The sequence below is a fragment of the Venturia canescens genome, chromosome 4 (genome assembly GCF_019457755.1).
Source record: "Venturia canescens isolate UGA chromosome 4, ASM1945775v1, whole genome shotgun sequence".
NCBI classification, from domain to species: Eukaryota; Metazoa; Arthropoda; class Insecta; order Hymenoptera; family Ichneumonidae; genus Venturia; species Venturia canescens.
The window spans coordinates 8,482,979-8,502,041 of record NC_057424.1 but is presented as its reverse complement, the minus strand read 5'-3'; the positions used below and the strand labels follow the sequence as shown (position 1 = coordinate 8,502,041).

General features: G+C 38.5%; 2 protein-coding genes across 11 annotated transcripts; one reads left to right on the top strand and one right to left on the bottom strand.

Annotated features, from left to right (window-relative positions):
• Positions 1 to 224: 224 nt before the first annotated feature.
• Positions 225 to 13,516, bottom strand: LOC122410126 (carbohydrate sulfotransferase 11). Of its 6 annotated transcripts, none has more exons than XM_043418186.1 (5): positions 13,371 to 13,516; positions 2,574 to 2,955; positions 2,181 to 2,468; positions 1,836 to 2,071; positions 225 to 619 (listed from the first exon to the last, which is right to left on the bottom strand). In XM_043418186.1, the coding sequence occupies exons 2-5, from the start codon at positions 2,892 to 2,894 to the stop codon at positions 454 to 456; spliced, it is 1,011 nt and encodes a 336-aa protein (XP_043274121.1). In that variant the 5' UTR covers positions 2,895 to 2,955; positions 13,371 to 13,516; the 3' UTR covers positions 225 to 453. The 6 variants fall into 6 exon arrangements, with proteins under 6 accessions (XP_043274121.1, XP_043274117.1, XP_043274116.1 ...); XM_043418182.1 differs by lacking the exon at positions 13,371 to 13,516 and adding an exon at positions 8,248 to 8,576; XM_043418181.1 differs by lacking the exon at positions 13,371 to 13,516 and adding an exon at positions 6,061 to 6,161.
• Positions 2,711 to 18,435, top strand: LOC122410127 (inactive hydroxysteroid dehydrogenase-like protein 1). 5 transcript variants are annotated; one of them, XM_043418188.1, is made up of 5 exons: positions 2,711 to 2,849; positions 14,116 to 14,622; positions 15,581 to 15,817; positions 17,152 to 17,495; positions 17,982 to 18,435. In XM_043418188.1, the coding sequence occupies exons 2-5, from the start codon at positions 14,463 to 14,465 to the stop codon at positions 18,186 to 18,188; spliced, it is 948 nt and encodes a 315-aa protein (XP_043274123.1). In that variant the 5' UTR covers positions 2,711 to 2,849; positions 14,116 to 14,462; the 3' UTR covers positions 18,189 to 18,435. The 5 variants fall into 5 exon arrangements, with proteins under 5 accessions (XP_043274123.1, XP_043274127.1, XP_043274124.1 ...); XM_043418192.1 differs by lacking the exon at positions 2,711 to 2,849 and adding an exon at positions 13,262 to 13,418; XM_043418189.1 differs by lacking the exon at positions 2,711 to 2,849 and adding an exon at positions 13,501 to 13,639.
• The last annotated feature ends 628 nt before the right edge of the window (positions 18,436 to 19,063 follow it).

Sequence of the window (19,063 nt, the reverse complement as noted above, 5' to 3'; positions counted from 1 at the left end):
GCTGAACCATTTTAAACCTCCCCCCCCCCCCCCCCCCCCCATCACTTCGGTGCCACCTGGGCTCATACACGAATTCCTTTTCCACAGAAGTTTTTCTTCCACAGATTTTTCCGGTTCTTTTTTCATCGATTAAAACGAATGACGTTACGAAAAAGCTGCCTCGTGGAAATCAATCGAATTGAAAACGAATTAGAAACGAAATCGGGTAAAAAATCGTTCGGGAATCTTAATTGCTTTTTTTTATTAGAGAAATATGTTTCCTAATAGCTAAGTTTCTTTAAATACTTATGAATCAACCGATTTGTCATTATGCTCATGTCACAAAGGTACGTTGGTCGATATGGCGTTTAACGAGCGTTCGTCAAAAACCCTCGTGAACAATTGGTAAGTGTAAAGATAAGTAAAGATAAGTAGGCTCCTGAAAAATTATCACAGATATGATTGGAAGGGGGATCAGGCTAACGAGAATCCAAGAACGTCTTCCAGGGAATAATCGAAGAGTCGTAAATCAAGCTTGTAATATTCGGCGAGTTTTCTCAGTTGTTTGAAATTCAACGTCGAATAGTAGGTCTCGAGTTTCTTGGAAGTTGGTTCGCTGCTCTGGGGCCTGGTAGGGAATCTGAAAAAAAATGTCGGATGTAAAACGTAGCGATTCAGTGTTCACAATAATAATAATAATAATAATACGAGAGCCCACGACCAAAATTTCGGTCTGATAGCAATACGGCCAAAACCGCATCAAATCGATAGTCACGATTGTCCTGAACTCAAAAATACCCATATCAGAAATTTTCCGCGTAGCGTTTGATCTGACCGAATTTTCAAAAATGTCAGAAAATTTAGCCGACCTGTTTTATAGCAATGTGTTTGACCAAGATACCGGAAACATGTTTTTCAGAAGTTAATAGTGTCGCCCGAACCCGGAGGATCACTTAAAAAAATTAGAAATGAGATTAAAAAAAAAAAACATAAAAAAAACGTCTGAAAATCTTGTTTATAAGTAAAAGTGCGTTAGTTGATGCTAACAAAATATTTTTCAGAAGAAAATGCTGTCGCATTACATTTCAAGAACGTTTTAAAAATGTCATTATCATGTCAAACAAAATAAGAAAATTCTTCGACATGATAAAATAAGTTGTGGAGGTGCAGAAAAAATGAATTTCAGAAAAATATAGCGTCGCACCGTCTCTATCAGAAAAGTTTTCGATACTCCGTTTTATCGTATTTACCCGAATCCGTAGAACCGAACTGAAGGGAGTTAAATAATTAGTTCAACAGGGAACTTGGATGGAATTGACAAAAAAAACCGTTCCCGCCACAGGAGCGTATCAAGTGCCGAGGCGTTTGCCAGGTTACGCCGCAACGTTTTTTTCGTTTTTCAGGGTATAGGCGACATCGAAAATTTCTGAAAACATTTTTTCAGTAATTCCGGCAGCCATAAAAAGGGTTAAAAAAAAAAATTATCCGGGTTGCTATAAAACATGTCGGCTAATTTTTTTGACATTTTCAAAAATGCGCTCAGGCTATGCGCTACGCGAAAAATTTCTGAAAACGAACTTTTTTTGTCATGAAATGACAATACCTATGCATGTTATGTAAATCAGTCGTATTGCTATAACGCCGACTGCCTATTTTTTTTGACACAGCAGAAATGGCCTCCCACGTAGTTGTTACACTTTTGACCGTTACTACCCACCTAGTCGAGTTCTGAATCATATAATCTAACGATTTTATATAGCTTTAGCCGTATTGCTATGAGACCCGATTTTGGTTGTGGGCTCTCGTACTGTAAAGGATAATCGAGCTCTGTTGTAGAGCTCGAACGAAGTACTCACATCACTGGTTTCGAGCCTATTCTCTCAAGGACTTCGGTAGCGTCTTCAGCGAGACTCTCGTACTTGCTTACGAGATTGTAATTGACGATGCAGGGCAGACACAACTCGTGGATCGGCGTCCAGTGCTCGTTGCGACTATTTTGCGTGTCGTCGCTCGTTATAAAATCGACGAATTCCCGAAACGTAACGTCGTCGCCTTTCGACAAGGATTCTCTCGTGGCGTTCGGTCTGTATTTCTGAAAAAAGGAGAGAGACTCGAATCAATAAAATGGAAGGAGATAATCGTGAGCTGCGATTGGTGCAATTCTCTTATATTTTTATGCTTTTAGCGACACATTCGGCTACCTTGATTATTCGTCGGCCAAAACGTGTTTGGAAGTACTTTGGACTCTTCTCATTTTTCGTTTCGAGCTTGTTCCGGTAAGCCGAAAGCAATCTTTCGAGCGGGTGTCGAACGACGATGAGTGCGTCGTAATTAGCTAATTTTTGCTCGATCTGAGGCATCGTGAAGTTACTCAGTCGCTGAAAAGTCTCGGAAGAGTGCGCCAAATCCGCTGGTATTTCCAGAGGGTCGTTTCCCGCCCACTTTCCCGTAACTATCATCAGAACTCTCTTCCAATTGGTGCAGGCGACCTAAACAGCAATTAGACAGGAAGATAATACGAGAGTCGATTTGCCTTTGTTAGCTTTTCGGTAAAGCGTCAATCAGTGTATAATTGTTGCATTCTACTCAGCTACCTTTGGCACGTAACAGTATAACAACTCGTGTTTCTCATCGACGATAAGATTGCGAAAGTCGTCAGGAACGAGTGTGCGCTTGGGATAATGACGCGCGCTAGAAATTTCACAATTGTACTGCAGCCTCTCTTGACGTTCAAACAGTGCAGATCGTGCCAGGGCGTTTGAGCTGTTCCACGTGTAGTCGAAAGTCCCCCGAACCGGCTCGCTATCATCGAAAATCTTCGAAACTCGATTCGCGTCTATCGTCAGCCAAACGCACAGCGAAACGACGACGTAAGTGCACAATATTATTTTTACACCTCGCCATCCTATCATCATAACTCTTGTTTCTCTTCTGGTACATTGATTCAACGAGATCACTCCACCGATATCGGACTGTCTGAAAATTTCAAGTGCAAACAGATCTTTTAGTTTTTAAATTCCCCCTCAGCTGCTGTCCCTCCCATGACAAATTATAGACATTAACTTTAGGAACGATTTAGGAGTTTGATTTTTCGTATTTTCTCAACGAAAAGTTGATTCATGGCAGTGCACTTTGAAAGCAGAGAACGAGGTGGTTCCCTTATTGGGGGATTGAGAAAAAGATGTTTCGTTGCGCAGCAGTACCGATACGAGTTTAAATCGTCTTCGATGCAACAAAATATCGTGAGAATAAATTAATAGGAACAATATAACGACAGGGATGTCAATGTACTTGTCCCGAGCCTCTACCGATTCTCTTGATCAATCGAATTGACGTAAAAAAATATTGGATTCTTAATTATTATTGATTTTATTGAATATATTGATTGAACATTGAAACGACGAGTCTCGCGTTCGATCAAAATCACCATTCAACAGAAAAGATTGTTGGATTCATTTTCTTTCGCCCTAAAAATAGAATTTCAGTGTAGGGAGTTAATTTTTAAAACGCTTGGAATCGGTGAGTAGATTTTCTCCCCATATTTCGTGTCAAGCTGTAACTAAGTTTCAAGCATTTCACCATTCATTTCATTTTGTTTAAAATTACTTGTCTAATAAAACTCGAGCGAAGCCTGGCAGCTAATAACATATCGAGCGACAGAGATTGGTTAGAATTATCCGAGTACCTCAGTTCTTAAAGTGACGTGATTGACTGCTTTCTCAGATTGATTACATGGACGAAGGAATTTTTGAATCCTCGAATACTAGTCCTCGAGCTCTTCGAGTCTCAAGACAACGGGCATCTAGATTTTCCATTTGCATAACTTCTAACCATGCAGTTGAAAAATGAATAGCCGTACACACGGAGAGAATTAAACGGTAATATTTAGTCTGAAATTCACTGTAAAATTAGTAACGTGTAACGAAAAAAAATTAATTCCTGTTACGCATTGTAAAATTATAAATATTTTGCGGAATTTTCAGTTCTATTATAGTAAATATTGCAGATAGTGAAATTTACGGTACGTATGCTAAAATTTACAAAACGTTTAGTAATTTTACGTTGCATCACGGCAAAATGTCTTTGCCCCAGCGTAGGTATCGATCACTCGCTTCCGAATTCCGTAGCACACCAAATCGCTGATTTACACACTTCGACAAAGGGCTGAGCATATAAAATAATGGGGAAATATGCCGATGTAGCGACAGCATACCCCTGCAAGGTTCCTATTATCGCCGCATCCTGGCACAAACATTCGTACGGAAATAAATATTGAAATAATATCCAAAAGAATGGCACCTTTAACCGGACATTTTTTTTAGCCATACTTTTAGACGTACTCCGGTAAAAGTTCCTACTTTGAACAATGAATATTATTTAAGGTAACTCCTGTACTGTACGCTAGTCAAATAAGCGTTAAATTTTCACAACGCCTTTAGACCAAGTTTAACGTACCAATTAAACGTATTATCAGTGGATTTGTATGACAGCATATCTTATTGATATGTAAAAATATTAAAAACGATAGTTTTGCAAAACCATCAACTGATAAATGCAAATTTCCACGATTACACATTTTCACTGGTATATTTCAAAGAATTATTTGCATTTTTTGGACGATTTTATTGCACCACGTCTCATTTTGTTCCTTAACTGATCCTTTACGAATCCTTTACGAATCCACCATATGGTTTTTTTTTAACTTAATCGTTTCACTGTTGCAGCTAATTATTCATTAAGCGAGAAAACTTTTTCATTAATCATTTCTGAGGAAATGAATTTAAAGAAAAATCTACGCGGTGAATTCGTAGAGGATCGGTTAAGGAATAAAATAATAAGTGGTGCAACGAAATCGGTTAAAAAACACAGATTATTCTTTGAAAGATACCAGTAAAAATGTGCCATCGTGCAAATTTGCATTTATCAAATTTTTAATATTTTTACATCTTAAGGAGTTTCGGTACAGGCGATACAATGTTGCCATGCTAAGCCATGCTAAAAGCATAAAAAATTTCAAAAAGTTCAGAATTTTATAAAATTTGGTGAACATATTCTTTAGTGCCAAATTTGACAATACAAATTTTTTAAGATTTTTCTTCTACACAGTTATCGAGTAATTGATCACTAAAGTTGACGTGTATAAGCATAGCGTTTCCATATATATAGGTATACATTCAGGGCATAAGAAATCTGCTTTAATGCGTAATTACTCGATAACTAAGTAGAAGAAAATTTTGAAAAAATTTGTGTTTTCGCATTTGATGTTGAAGAACATTATCACCAAATTTGATCAATTTCTTAATATTTAGACTTTTGTACCGAAACTCCTTAATAAGATATTCTGTAATACAAATACACTAACAATATTTTTAATCACTAACAATATTTTAAAACACTAACAATATTTTTAAGTTGTGAAAATTCAGCATAGAAAAATTCAATTTTTTCCCCACCATTATATCACGAGTTGGAGCTCGTCACCGCACAATCGTTACTAGACGATAATTTTTCAAATTTAATTCTCCCCGTGCACATTTCTTTCTAAAAGTATTGAAAATCAGGAATACTTTATGCAAAATTCGTGTTTAATTCATGCTCCTCTGAGCCTCATTCTCGGTCGCGACTAAAGTTCAACGTCGATCGGAAAGCGCATAGTATGTTCTAAACTATAATCACGGCATGGAGGAACAAAACATGACACCTTTCCCGTGTGTATGCAGATACTCGGTGTACGAGCACCGTCGTTTATCGATAATTGGGAGATTGGAGTCAACCAGATATTCAGTGAAGCGTGAAATTCAGTGTTAACAAAATACGCGCACGTGTATGGATACGAAGCGAAAAAACATACACCAGCAAAGAATTTTCCGCGTACTTATTTGAGCGAATGAACGGGATGGTGGTTGAGCTGGTTTCAAGATTACTCCAAATAGGTCAATACTCCGCGATTAATCGACAATTATTTATTTTTCACGAGCACGTATGCAGCCAAAAAAGCAAGAAAAGTCTCTTGGTGTTGCGGATACCGTTTACAGTTTAATGAATTCCGTCAAAATAAACCGCGGGAAAGAGCAGAGAGACCTGAGTCGACGTGAGCACCCACACGATTCGACGGATACGTAAAATAACGAAAATAAGATAAAGAAAAGTGGGTGTTGAATGCGCATGTCTCATTACATGACGCGCATCGATAACGATGCGTTGTACACACGACGGGTATGTACAAACGTCCTTTCGCTCGAAACTTTGACCAGGATGAAGTCAGCTCTACGCGCGACTATACCGCTGACGTGTTCTCGCACTCTCAAGGCATTCGAGTTGAGATAACAAACTGAGAAACAGGCGAAAAAGGAGGCTCGCGTTTCATCGCGAAGACACCCTTCTCGAGATTCCGAACAACTGTTGAACTTTGCTGCATCGAAGAATTATTGCTCACGTATTTTTTCGATGCGCATGCCATTCCTCTCACGAAGCAGCTCACCGTTGCGACGAAAAAGGACTTGCCTAATTCACTGTGTATAGTTCACTCCAAGACGCAATACACTTGGCGAGTGATTTCCTTGTTACGCAATCGCACTCGATTCGCGTCTTGAAAAATGCAAATTCACCGCATGGAATAAGCCGCAGAAACGAAGAAAAAGATGTGTACGAAAACGGCAAAAAATGACTTTGAATGAGAAAAAAACTGGCTACGCTCGTCGATATTATTCGTCTCGAATCCTCTAGAATTTTTTTCAACCCGAAAGACCCTGGATGAGCACTCTCTACGTATATATATATATATACGTGTGTGTATGCAGGCTATACGATCAAGAAATTCCGGTTTAGTCGAAACCGAGGAGGGATAGAGGACCATCTAACTGTACGCAAGGCGTACAACCGACCTTCAAATTGCATTACGATCCCGACCATGGCTGGTGTCTCTACACTCATACACGCGATGGAGTTTCACAGAGCATATCGCTCATTTCTTTATCACGTAACGGCGGCCTTTCTTTGGGTGAATAACCATTTAGATGTGACTGGTACGCGCGACGAGGTAACCCCATGCGATGATTCGGCCGAGTTTTTTCGGACTGTCAAAAGCGTCGCTTGGGATTACGAGTAGACGAGGAATTAATGAAACGGTAGTCGAAAAGATTGGAAAGAAATTCGGAGGGTTCAACGAGACGAAATTGAGAATCGAACGCAGTTTATGGTATAGTTCATGCACGAAACGGTTTTCTTAAGAAAGTCTCGATATTTACACAGAGTTTAAATGGGACTGACACGCATATAGAATTTTAAAGGGTTCGTCTCATTGATTATTTAGACAAACGTATTCAAATATGAAGAAAAACACACTGGTGTATCGGGACTATGCGTAAAAAATCGTTTCTTTTTTCATATAACGAATAAATGCTTCTTACGAAGTTTATGAAAAAATACGCAATTGCAATGAAGTATATAACGAAGATCTGGGGAAAAGTTCGAGACGATTATTTTACTGATAATAAAGATATATTATGTTAAAGGTTGCACGAAATTGGTAAAATGAGCACTCGTAACCTTACATTTGCTTATTTCAGCATTTTGTTTTTTCTTGGCTTGGCCCATTCCTGTCATAGATTTCTGTCTTTTTTATTAACACTTTTCTCTTGATCCATTCTCTTTTGTGATTTCTCTTTGCGCTCTCTAAAGCGATTTTTTACATAAAAAACTAGAGTATTTTAGCCAGGGACGAATGAAATGTTGGGTTCGGTCAATGATGGATCTCCGTTCAATTAATGGCTTGTAATTTAACTCGCCAAAAAATAAGTTGAATAAATGCATTTACAATTTCGATAACTCTGACACTAATTTAGAGTGATAACATCTTTAATTAAGAAGTAAAAATCGACGCAATTTAGACGCCAATAGAATACAATTCTACGGGCATGATCTACCTTGAGCAAGTCTGAAACTTCGAGATTCGAATGTGAATGCGAATCGATGAAACAATGGCCAGAGCCCAGTCATGATACCAACCGATTATTGCAATCCTCAATCACAGTTACACGTAAAATTTACGATCGTATGGTTTAGCTTTAATTTGAAAAAAAGTCGTAAAGCGAATGAGGATTCGTAGCGTGTAAACGTTTTCGAAATTGATAGCTGCCCGTGCATCATGCATATTAATTTCGGTGATGTGCGGTGCTTGAGTCAACAGTCGTTATATAGAATAATGCGCGTGAAAAATCGCATGAAAGTACGTTTTAGACGCGAGGAACATTTTTATGACGTTTTTACCTCAAATTAGCGAGTTTACGATCGAATTTTGGTTATTCCAAAGAGGCCTCGAAATAGCGATGATCCTCCATCGATTCGTGCACGTCCGGCGGTACCGCGTGAGTTTCATAGAAACGCAAAGTTCACGTCTTGGGATCCTCGCAAGCGGCGGGGCGACACACAACTAAACCTTCCGAGTGAACTCAGGTGGTAGACGACTTTGTCCGCTGCTTTGCTTCCACTACGCCCCGCAGCATGTACGTATGTGTTACTAGCACCGACGTTCTCCCGGCCTTTCGACCATTTATTCGAGTGAAATGCTCCTCTCAATGAAAAGACAGTTCACCAATTGCGCCGCTGGGTCAATAAAGATGCGCGCTACTCGGCATTTATTCGCATATATCCTTCTCGTTTCCCCGCCGCCTGCGGCCCCCTAATCGCGCTGCTATCTCGTACGGATTCGCAATATCACGACGCTCTCCCTTTTCCCCGCTCTATTTGTCTCGTTCGCGCTTCGAATCGAGTGACATACATCAAGTTCTTTCGTTCAATGCTAATTCACTGTATACGTATAGCGAAGAGATTCCACGAGAAATGAAAGACGCTTCGCTGCTTTCTTGCTTGAAAAGACATCGAGGTTGTAGATTCACAGCGAGTGGGCCGCACGACGAGCGACGAGCGAATACCATGCACGCTCTCGCCGTTGTGATTATAGTTGAGACTCAGTTTGTGCGCGCCCGTATTACGCCTTCCTCAGAAGTGAAGTTCGAATCTGCGTTGCTGTTTCTCAAGGATTTCGCTGGGGATAAAAATGACGCGGTGATTCCTCGCCGCTAACCGGGGCTCGGCCGTAGTGAGTGAGCCAATCTTCGGAGACTTTGGACACGAGACGGAGAGCTGTAGGCTTCGTGTCCAGGCACTCCTCTTTTCCTGATTTTCTCCTCGATTCTCGGCTCCCATTCATCCTTTACTTCCCCGGATTTTCCTCCCACGAAATAAACTCTTTTCGTTTGGATTTTTTCCATCTGCTTGAGTTCGTTATCCAATTTTTCACTCACAACCCACAGACTCGGTGGACGAGGCTCAGTTTGTAACGGTGACTGGTCAAGATGCTCGAGATCACCAACAGATTGGTCTCAATTTATGGAAACAAAAGGGAGACGAAATGGTCTTCGGACTGCGGATGAAGAAGATCGAAAGGGAAATAAAACTGTTCTTTCTCCATAAAACCGAAAAGATCTAACTGTATCCGCATTTGTGTGTCTGCGTGCCCGATGCAGCAAATCATTCTCAGAGTAGTAAAACAGCCAGAAAATTAAATGAAAAGACCTGCGTGAAAACCGCTCGGATTTTCATTCTAAAGTTACGAGCGCCCCGAGCTGCTTCCGAGTCCACGGATTCGTTGACTCTGAGCGTAGAAGGCCCCACTTCGGCGGGTTTGAAAAATAAAAACAGAAAAATATTGGGGAAGGGAGTAAATGCGTGCGGCAGCATTCGGTTGATCGATAATTGCTTATGGCAAACTTCTCCAATCATATGTTGCGGATAAAGTAACGTTATATTTCGTCTTTCTTCCCATGAAGAGTGCAGGAATTTTTTCAATTCCTCCTTCAATTTATCGCGTTTTAATGACGCAATTATATTTGCGAAAGCCATACGCCGATAAATCGGAGCAGGTGTGCGCGAGCAGCAAATTTTGCATGAAATATTGCGAAGGCATAATAAAATAATATCACATCGACGAGACTACAAGTAATCAGACTTCTCTTCCAGCATTCGATCACGATTCGTATTTCACATCGAATGACCGGGATAATGTTGTACCATGAGCCTTCATTGAATCGATGCTTTCCTCTTTTTCGACACAGCAGGCCTCTCGCCTCTCCCTCTTCTATTTCACACTTCGCACGATTGCGTTCATACGCAACCGCGACAGGAAGCAAAAACGAAGTTCGAAGAATGTCGTTTTCGTATACCAATGTCCATAGATTTTGCTATCGATGTCCATAAACTTGACAAAGCACTACTATCCACACTTACGTAATATTTTGTACGTACCTGCTGTGAATTTCGATCAACTTTTCAAGCTGCTTAATCTTTACCAATTAACTGACTCAAAAAACTCGTTCGAGCCGACAAAGTTCCAGTTCGTTTAGTGGACAGCTAGCATCTTTGTCATAATTTAGATCGTGATTTCGATTCACGAGCTATTCCGAATAAATTCAATGGATTTTTATTAATATTGAACAGCTCTCGAGTATATATTATTATATCGATGACTGGATAACGTTCGAATAAAACGACGTAAAACCCATCATTTTTATGGGAAAAAATTGATGGAATTTCTGTTAAAATAATATTCAGTCCTTGAGCCTGATTTCAAAGCATATTTTTAAACGAATTTTCAATTTCATGGAACTAAACAATTTTTTTCATTTCGAGATAAAAAAAAAGCTGCATATGGATTTCTACATCAAACGTGTCATAATGACACGAGAATTCTCGGAGTGTGCGTACGAGTATAATTCCGTAGATATGAGCATGATTAAGGTAGATCATGCCCGAAAGATCGTATTTTATAGGTCTTTAAATTGGATCGATTTTTACTCCCTAATTAAATATATATAAGCACTTTAAATTAATGTCACAGTTATTAATTCGAAATTGTATATAAATTTTTTCAACTTATCCTTTGGCGAATGAAATTACAAGTCATTAATTAATAGAGGATCCATCACTGACCGAACCCAAAATTTCATTCGTCCCTGGCTAAAATACTATAGTTCTTTATGTAAAAAATCGCGTTAGAGAGCGCAAAGGGAGATGGAACAAGAAAAAAGTATTAATAAAAAGCAGAAGGCCATGACAGGAATGGGCCAAGCCAAGGAGAACAAAATGCCTAAATAAGCAAATCGGAGGTTATACGAGTGCTCGTTACCAATTTCGTTTAATCTATAACGTAATATATTTTTATTACTAGTAAGACAATTGTCTCGAATTTTTCGAAAGTGTCTCGAATCAAGAAAAAAAGTATTAATAAAAAGACAGAAGGCTATGACAGGAATGGGCCAAGCCAAGGAGAAACAAAATGCCTAAATAATAAGCAAATCGGAGGTTATACGAGTGCTCGTTACCAATTTCGTTTAATCTATAACGTAATATATCTTTATTACTAGTAAGACAATTGTCTCGAATTTTTTCCCAAAACTTCATTATATATATTTCATTGTTATTGTGTACTTACACAATTTTACACTTACACAAATACAAAATACAAACTTACACAAAGTTTATGAAAAACTTTTTTCATAAACTTCGTAAGAAGTGTTCATTCGTTATATGGAAAGATATACGATTTTTTACACATAGTCGCTATAACGCTGTGTATTTTTCTTTACGCTTAAACACGTTTATCACTCATTAATCAATAAGACGAACCCCTTAACGTTTGATATGCGTATCAGTCGATTACCCATTTAAACTCTGTGTAAGGGGTATAGCCGGGTTTGTATGGGAAATCTGCCTTTGCGGCTTTTTCGACTCGCATTTGGGGGATCGTTTTGGTATCAAACAATGATAATTCAGCCAAACTTTCAGCTCTTTATCTCAAATGGCTTTAGAGATTTTCAAGAAACTCTCATTTCTTAATTTTATTATTTTTTTACGGTAAAAATCAAAACTAATCGGTGGGGATTTTTCCCCAATTCTTAGGAATAAAAGACGTAAAAAAGGACTTTTTGTAAGGACTCCCCGGACGAAATAAAATTTAAATCTTTGTTTTTACTGCTTTTTTCAAAAGTGACACTCACCAAATTTTGTCAACAAATGTTTCTTATACTCCTCTATACTCAAGATTTTTTTTCTCTAATCTTGCGTTTAAACAATCTTATATTTTTTTGATGGTAAAGAAATGTATAAAAAATTATTTTTTTACCGAAAAATGAAGGAATACATTACTTAAACAATATTTTTATCATTTTACTGCAAACTTATTGCATACAAACCATTCGAGATTATATCATTTTAAAATCGTTTTAACATTTTTTTCAACGATCTAGATAACTCACTTTAATTTATTAGGTGGTTGCATTAATTCCCGCTGTTCACATACAGATGTGGCTAGCAATTTTTACACTGAATTATAAATACTGTGACAAGTAAATTTTTGCAACTCGAAGGTGTATTAATATAATCCAATCAACAGTCGGCATTTTTATATTCTTTACGTGATATTTAATATACAGTAAAAAATGGATCGCGATAAGTTGTTCTTCCGATGTGTCCTTCTGCATTATTTTGATTGAAAAAAAAGTAAGGCTGAAGCTCACCGATTACTCGCGGAAACTTATGGGGAATCTGCTCCATTCGAAACAGTATGCAGAGATTGATTTAGAAGGTTTAAAAGTGATGATTGTGACGTTTATGAGAAAGAACGGCCAGGCCAACCGAAAAAATTTGAAGATGAGAAATTAAAAGCGTTATTGGACGATAATCCCGCCTAATCTCTAGAGAATTTGATCAACAACTTGGAGTCGATAAATCAACGGGAGTCCTTACAAAAGTGTTTTTTTACGTCTTTTATTCCTAAGAATTGGGAAAAAAATCCCCACTCATTAGTTTTGATTTTTACCATAAAAAAATAACAAAATGAAGAAACGAGGGTTTCTTGAAAATCTCGAAAACCATTTGAGAAAAACAGCCGAAAATTTGGCTGAATTATCTTTGTTTGATACCAAAACGATTCCCCAAATGCGAGTTGAAAATGCCGCAAGGACCGATTTCTCATACAAATCCGGCTATACCCTTTCAAGACTTTTCTTAAGAAAATCAATGTGGCAACCAACATTGATCAGAGGACCACCGTTGATCACGAGCATAAAAAACGTTACGAAAGTGAAATTTGTGGCATTTTGTGGGTAAAAAAGAAAACCGGTATACGCGCGACCGGTTTGGGAGTAAAACAGTCCCTCCCAATTGGCTTTTTCCAGTTACGTAATCGACGACGAGGAAGTATTTTTGACAAAATTCATAGGTGTTCAGAACGAGAAGCGCAGCATGACAGGAACAAAGTGTGGAGGACACTGAATTTTGCATTAATCGGGGACAGTGGACTTATGTGGCTCCAAGGAGAGAAAGTGTTTTACCTTCGTCGTGCAGTCGCCTGTGGCTCGAGAGTCGAATTCAGTTTACCGGTGAGACTTGGACGATCGATTAGCGCAGATTTCGAAGGGGATATCAGCGAAGAAAAAATATCCAAAGATGTTTGGATCGAGGGGACACTGTGGGCGTCTGTGAAACTTGGCAGAAGCGTGATTCTGCTTTACTTTTTTATGAGGTTCTCCGGTGGTCAAACAAGCAGTGAAAAAGTTACATTATCGAAAAGTGCATAGTTTTTCGCTGCAATTAGATCGCGGTAATATTTGTTCCTCGGCTTACTACTCGAGCGAGCACTACGGCCCGGTGAATCCCGCCCCAAAATGACAGCAAATTCTGTTTCTATTGCAATAGAGAATTCGCTCGCGTCGGATGCGATTATATAATTTGACCCAGTAACCTTTTCCGATAAAAACTTATCAGTGAGCTGATTCTTCTTGCCTCGTTGAAGCAATCGATGCGCGCTCACAGTGATCGTATGGTGGCATTTATTTAGTATTACATCCGAAAATTTTCATAATTCCATTAACAGCAATTGTAATTTTTCAATTTTCTATTTGCTATACGTTAAAGTGATTCTTTTAAATTGAAATTCGGCAAATATTGGGCGAGCAGAGCTCGAATAAGTTTTCTTGATCTTTGATTTTAGTGCGGTGCAAGCTACGATTGCCTCGCCAATAGGCGGTTGCGTACAAAAGCGTACAATTGAAAAGAATTCTATTTCATTATTTTCAGCTTTCATCGTGGCGAACCTTTAGCTTGATGTACACGCGACGCAGTGCTCCCACATGCGATTATATCTTGATCTTTAAAACAATGATTTTTCTTAGAAGCAGTTTTCATCGTTTTGCGTAAAAATTTACTGATTTTTATGGAATAATTGATAAAACGAGTAGCAGTATTCGCATCTGATATCGGTGTGGAGCACCATAAATTTGAGAGGTTGCCGAGTGAAATCAGTGCGTCGAGTGATCATTCGTGTCAAAGCATTCACATTTTTTTAGATCCACGAATCGGAATCTTCTCCATTCATTCCAAGTATAAATACTCCCAGACGTAATTATTGTAAAATTCTCACTAAAATGTTGATGTTAATCGTTATGTGGGTGCTCGTTGCCCTGATCATGCTGTCGGCGATCCTCGATCCCGTGAGTCGAGTTTCTCGCGCACTCTGGGAAATACTCGTGCCAATTTTCGATCGAACGCCCGTCGATCTCAAAGCGAAATTCGGCGAGTGGGCAGGTGAGTTTACGGATTTCAGTGAAGCGTCGTTTTCTATCAAGATCACTTTTTTTTCACCGTATCCACACAGTTTCTTTGTACATGGCTTTTTTAATTTTACAAGCGATCGCCTAGCCGCGCTCGCCACTCACTTTGCCTCAGTCCATTCGCCTTTTCCAAGTCTCACTAATGCCCGTTTTCGAATTGCACGATGAACCTCTTTTCACAATCCCCAGGCGAAAAGCTGTCGCACAACCGTCCACCTTGGCCTAGTTCTCCTTCGTTATCCTGCTCCCTTCTTGCTTCCCGCAACGATTCTTACAGCACACAGTTTTAAAACTGCTTTCTCGGCCTCCCCTCGCTCGGATATACAACTCAAAGTATCAAGTAAACGTACCAGTTCGTGATCTTGGCAAAGATTTCATAAACGATGTTATTATACGAGCTCGAAATAATTTATGGAACGAACGTCAAAGCTACAGGTCCGAGGGCACGATTGCTTATTGTAGCCGGGCTCACTTCGATCAAAGGAAACAAAGATACTTCAGTTTTCATTTTAAATTCGTAAAGACCTTTTAAAATTGGATTCACTAATGGAATTTCAGGGGTAAAAATCGAGTCATAAAATTTGAAATCTTTGACGTCAAACGAGTGTTTTTAATGTTGCTACTAATATTAAGGGGATATAGCCAAGAGCGTTTGAGATTTGTGTCAAATTGGAAAATCGTAGGAACAAAGTATTTTTATCGAATCGCCTCAACTCGAGAATCGAAGGAAATGTGCGTGTAAGAAAACATGGCGCAGACTTTTCGCAATCATGCCAACATTTTGTATCAGCAAATTGCTAAATTACATTCGACATAGATTATTATTAACGTTTCTAAGGGGACGAATTAGCGGTACAGGATAGCTTGCAGCACGTTTGAACAGCTCTATCGACGATCACTGAACGGGTGACTATTTTCGATGAAAATTTCAGTGGTCACCGGCTCAACCGATGGGATTGGCAAAGCTTACGCAAAAGAGCTCGCCTCGCGCGGCATTAATCTGATCCTAATCAGTCGAACCTTAGCCAGACTCGAGAATACGAGGAATGAAATTCTCGAGGTCAATCCAAAAATCGAGGTCCGAATAATCGTCGCGGATTTCAGCAAAGGCAGAGACGTCGCGGAAGATATAGCTAAAAAACTGGCAAATCTTCCAGTTGGAATTCTTGGTAAATTTTCTCATTCGATTGTTTAATCGAACTAGACATGAAGCGATGAAAAACTTATTAACTTTATCAAGGTATTCCTTTCGCGAACCCGAATATTCTACAAATAACTGATTTTAAATGACACCAAAGTAAAAGTGCATCGCCAATGTATTGGCGAAATTTCAAGTCAGGTTTTTCAACATTCAATAAAGAATTAAATCTTCGAAAATGGTAAAATTTATACGGGAGCTTGGGAAGATTTCATTATTACCACATTTTTATTCAATAATTCTTATACTAAATAATTCTAATTTCCTAATACAAACTGTCTCATGGAGAGAAAAAAATGTAAGGAATCCATAGCGACGATAAAAATAAAGGGTTACCGAATGCTTAAAAGAGATATTAACGATAGAAGTTGGAAAAATGGCAGTAGCAGAAGCTTTTCCTAAATAACCACGACTTCTCAGAGATTAGAAATCCGTCCAAAGTCGAGTGTCTCAATTTGTGCCACCAAAAAATACGCTCATGCAAAAGGAATACCTCAAGAGCCATGAACAGTGCAAACGTTGGAATTCTAGGTATTTTTTGTTTATTTTAAAGATAAAAATTGATTGGGTGGATTTAAAAAAAACCTCGTACACATTTTTTACAAACTAAGAAGTACCATGAAATACTATAAAAAACATTTAAAAAAAAATTTTTTCACGGTATTTTATTGTACATGGTTGTGTTAAAAGTGGTATCTCTCGAATCGGCGTTGACAGAAAATCTCAAAAATGGAACATCTCGGGACAAAAACCAAAAAGATTCTTAAAACATATGCTATTAGCTATCTCGCATGACACAGGGGATTTTCAAAATATTGTTTATAATAAAAATGGCGACTATTTGGAGAAAAAAAATTACAATTTTTGTGGATTTCTCAGTAGAAAATTGTTTATAAAAGAAAATAAAAAGTTATCAAAAAACGGCTACCTCATGCTGAAAACATACGTTTTCCCTACGAAATGCGATTTGAATCAAGTCGCTGGGATGAAAACTCTTTCAGTTTTGCTGTCAACGCCGATTCAAGGGGTGCCATTTTTAACAAACCATTGTACAAAAATATACCATTAAAAATGTTTTTTTTTTTTTTTTTTTTAATTTCAGTACTTTTGCGTATGTAAAAGACGTGTACAAGGTTTTATGTAAATTCATCCCACCAATCGTTATTTATAAAAGAAACAAGAAACACATAAAACTTCAACGTTTACACTGTTCATAGCCAAATGTAAAAACTCAGACGTCGTATGAAAATTATATTCCGATCGATGCTAAGATTTTTATAGGTTAATTTTCATCTTAACGAATAGTTAATAACGTGGGAATGCAGTATTCCTACCCGATGTACGTTGGTGAGGTGCCTCAGGACGATCTATGGGACATTATTAACGTGAACGTGGGTGCAACGACCCTCATGACAAGAATCACAATAAATGGGATGAAGGAGCGGGGCAAAGGTGCTATTGTCAACGTATCATCGGGCTCGGAACTTCAGCCTTTACCACTCATGACTGTTTACGCAGCAACGAAAATCTACGTCAAGAGCTTCTCCGAGGCGTTGAGAGCGGAGTACGAAAAATTTGGCATCACCATCCAACATCTTACTCCACTCTTTGTCAATACGAAGATGAATGCTTTCAGTCAAAGACTTCAGGTAAATATGTATCATAAATTAACACGTCAATTCTTTGTTTGAAGGGGTCAAGACACTCCGGAACTTGAAAAAGTATGAAAATTAATAAGTACATATTCACACAATTATCGAATGCTTAAAATCTTTTGAATTTTTTACAAACATGTTATGCTTTTCTGAAAAAACTGAACAAAAACGAGTTGGAAGCCCCTCGAACCGCTTTTGCAAATGTTTGCCGGTGGTGAACACGGTTCCTTCGTCATCGATCGTCGGAAAAATTAAGTTGGAGACGAATCTCGTGCGAGGTGATAGCCAAAGTGTAGCTGAAGAGTAAAAACAATATTTTAAAGATTCAAAGTTATGAAGCTTGGCGTCGAACAAATTCGATCGAAATCGTTCAACATGTGGAGATATAATGTTCATCAGTTCGAGGAGAAGATCGTGTCAAAAGTTCAATATTGTCGCTTTTTTAAAAACTTTTTTAATTGAACGATTGAACATTTTCAGGTTTCTAGTCTCTTCGTACCTGATGCGACAACATATGCGAAAAACGCGGTCGTCACACTGGGCAAAATCGACTCGAGTACCGGTTACTGGGCGCACGGGGTACAAATATTTTTCACCCTGATTCCACCGGTGTGGATAAGGACGAAGATCGGTCAGATGATGAATCAGTCGTTGCGGGAGGATTACTTCAAACAGAAGACATCATAAGTGGAGATGAAGAAAATGCCCTATTTCCTGGACAAGTAAAGGTTTGAGAATGGTTTCACCGCATTCAGTGGATGACATTAAAAATGTGTGTAACATAATTTTTTTTACATTTGTACATTTATTATCTTCAAAGGTTGTTTTTTTACTATTAAATCAAATACCGAAGTGTAATCACCAGCTTTTGGTTTGTTTGTAACACAATATTATCGAGTGCACGCCAATCAATAAATATTAATTAGTACCAATATTTCCAACGTGTTTATCGTCTTCGGCCAATTAGTCGTAGGAACTCTCATCGTAACCGAAAATAAATGAAAAAAATCTCCAAGCTACGAGTCACGTTTGGTAGATTCGTTTTATCAATTTGCCATTTTAATCTCTCACCCTCGACCTTGTTTTTTTGCGGCTCGCTCGATGCCAAGACCTCAATTTTCATTAGATGCGATATCATTATTTGGCGATCGTATCGAAAAAATAGGGAGAAACGTTATTACAATATTTTGTCAGTTCGATCGTACGAACAATTCGATTGAACATTTTCTACGAAGGAAGAAAGTCTGAAGGTGACACTTCGAAGGTTTTACACAAAATATACGTTCCTTTTGCGCGCCATGAGACACACAGAACGCGCGAGAACATCGATATCCCTTTACATACTGTTTCGAAATGCAGTGGATCGCTTATTGTTTCTCTTCCATTCATGCTTCTTGAAAAAACGCAATTTGTACTTTCCAAATGATAATTATATTACTCTCGTTTGTTGTGCTCAGAGTGTACCCGCCGATCGATCTCGCGATACTGTCAGTCAGCTTATAAATTTATTAATCTATGTTTCATGTACATACAATCCGTCTCGACACTCGGGGAAAAAAACA

Coding starts and splice junctions, on each gene's coding strand:
- LOC122410127 (XM_043418188.1), top strand. CDS start 14,463: ATGTTGATGTTAATCGTTATGTGGGTGCTCGTTGCCCTGATCATGCTG. Junction 15,818..17,151: donor TCTTCCAGTTGGAATTCTTG/GTAAATTTTCTC, acceptor CTTAACGAATAG/TTAATAACGTGGGAATGCAG. Junction 17,496..17,981: donor CTTTCAGTCAAAGACTTCAG/GTAAATATGTAT, acceptor GAACATTTTCAG/GTTTCTAGTCTCTTCGTACC.
- LOC122410126 (XM_043418181.1), bottom strand. CDS start 6,146: ATGCGCATTCAACACCCACTTTTCTTTATCTTATTTTCGTTATTTTAC. Junction 2,956..6,060: donor GGGTGCTCACGTCGACTCAG/GTCTCTCTGCTC, acceptor TGAAATTTTCAG/ACAGTCCGATATCGGTGGAG. Junction 620..1,835: donor ATAGGCTCGAAACCAGTGAT/GTGAGTACTTCG, acceptor ATTTTTTTTCAG/ATTCCCTACCAGGCCCCAGA.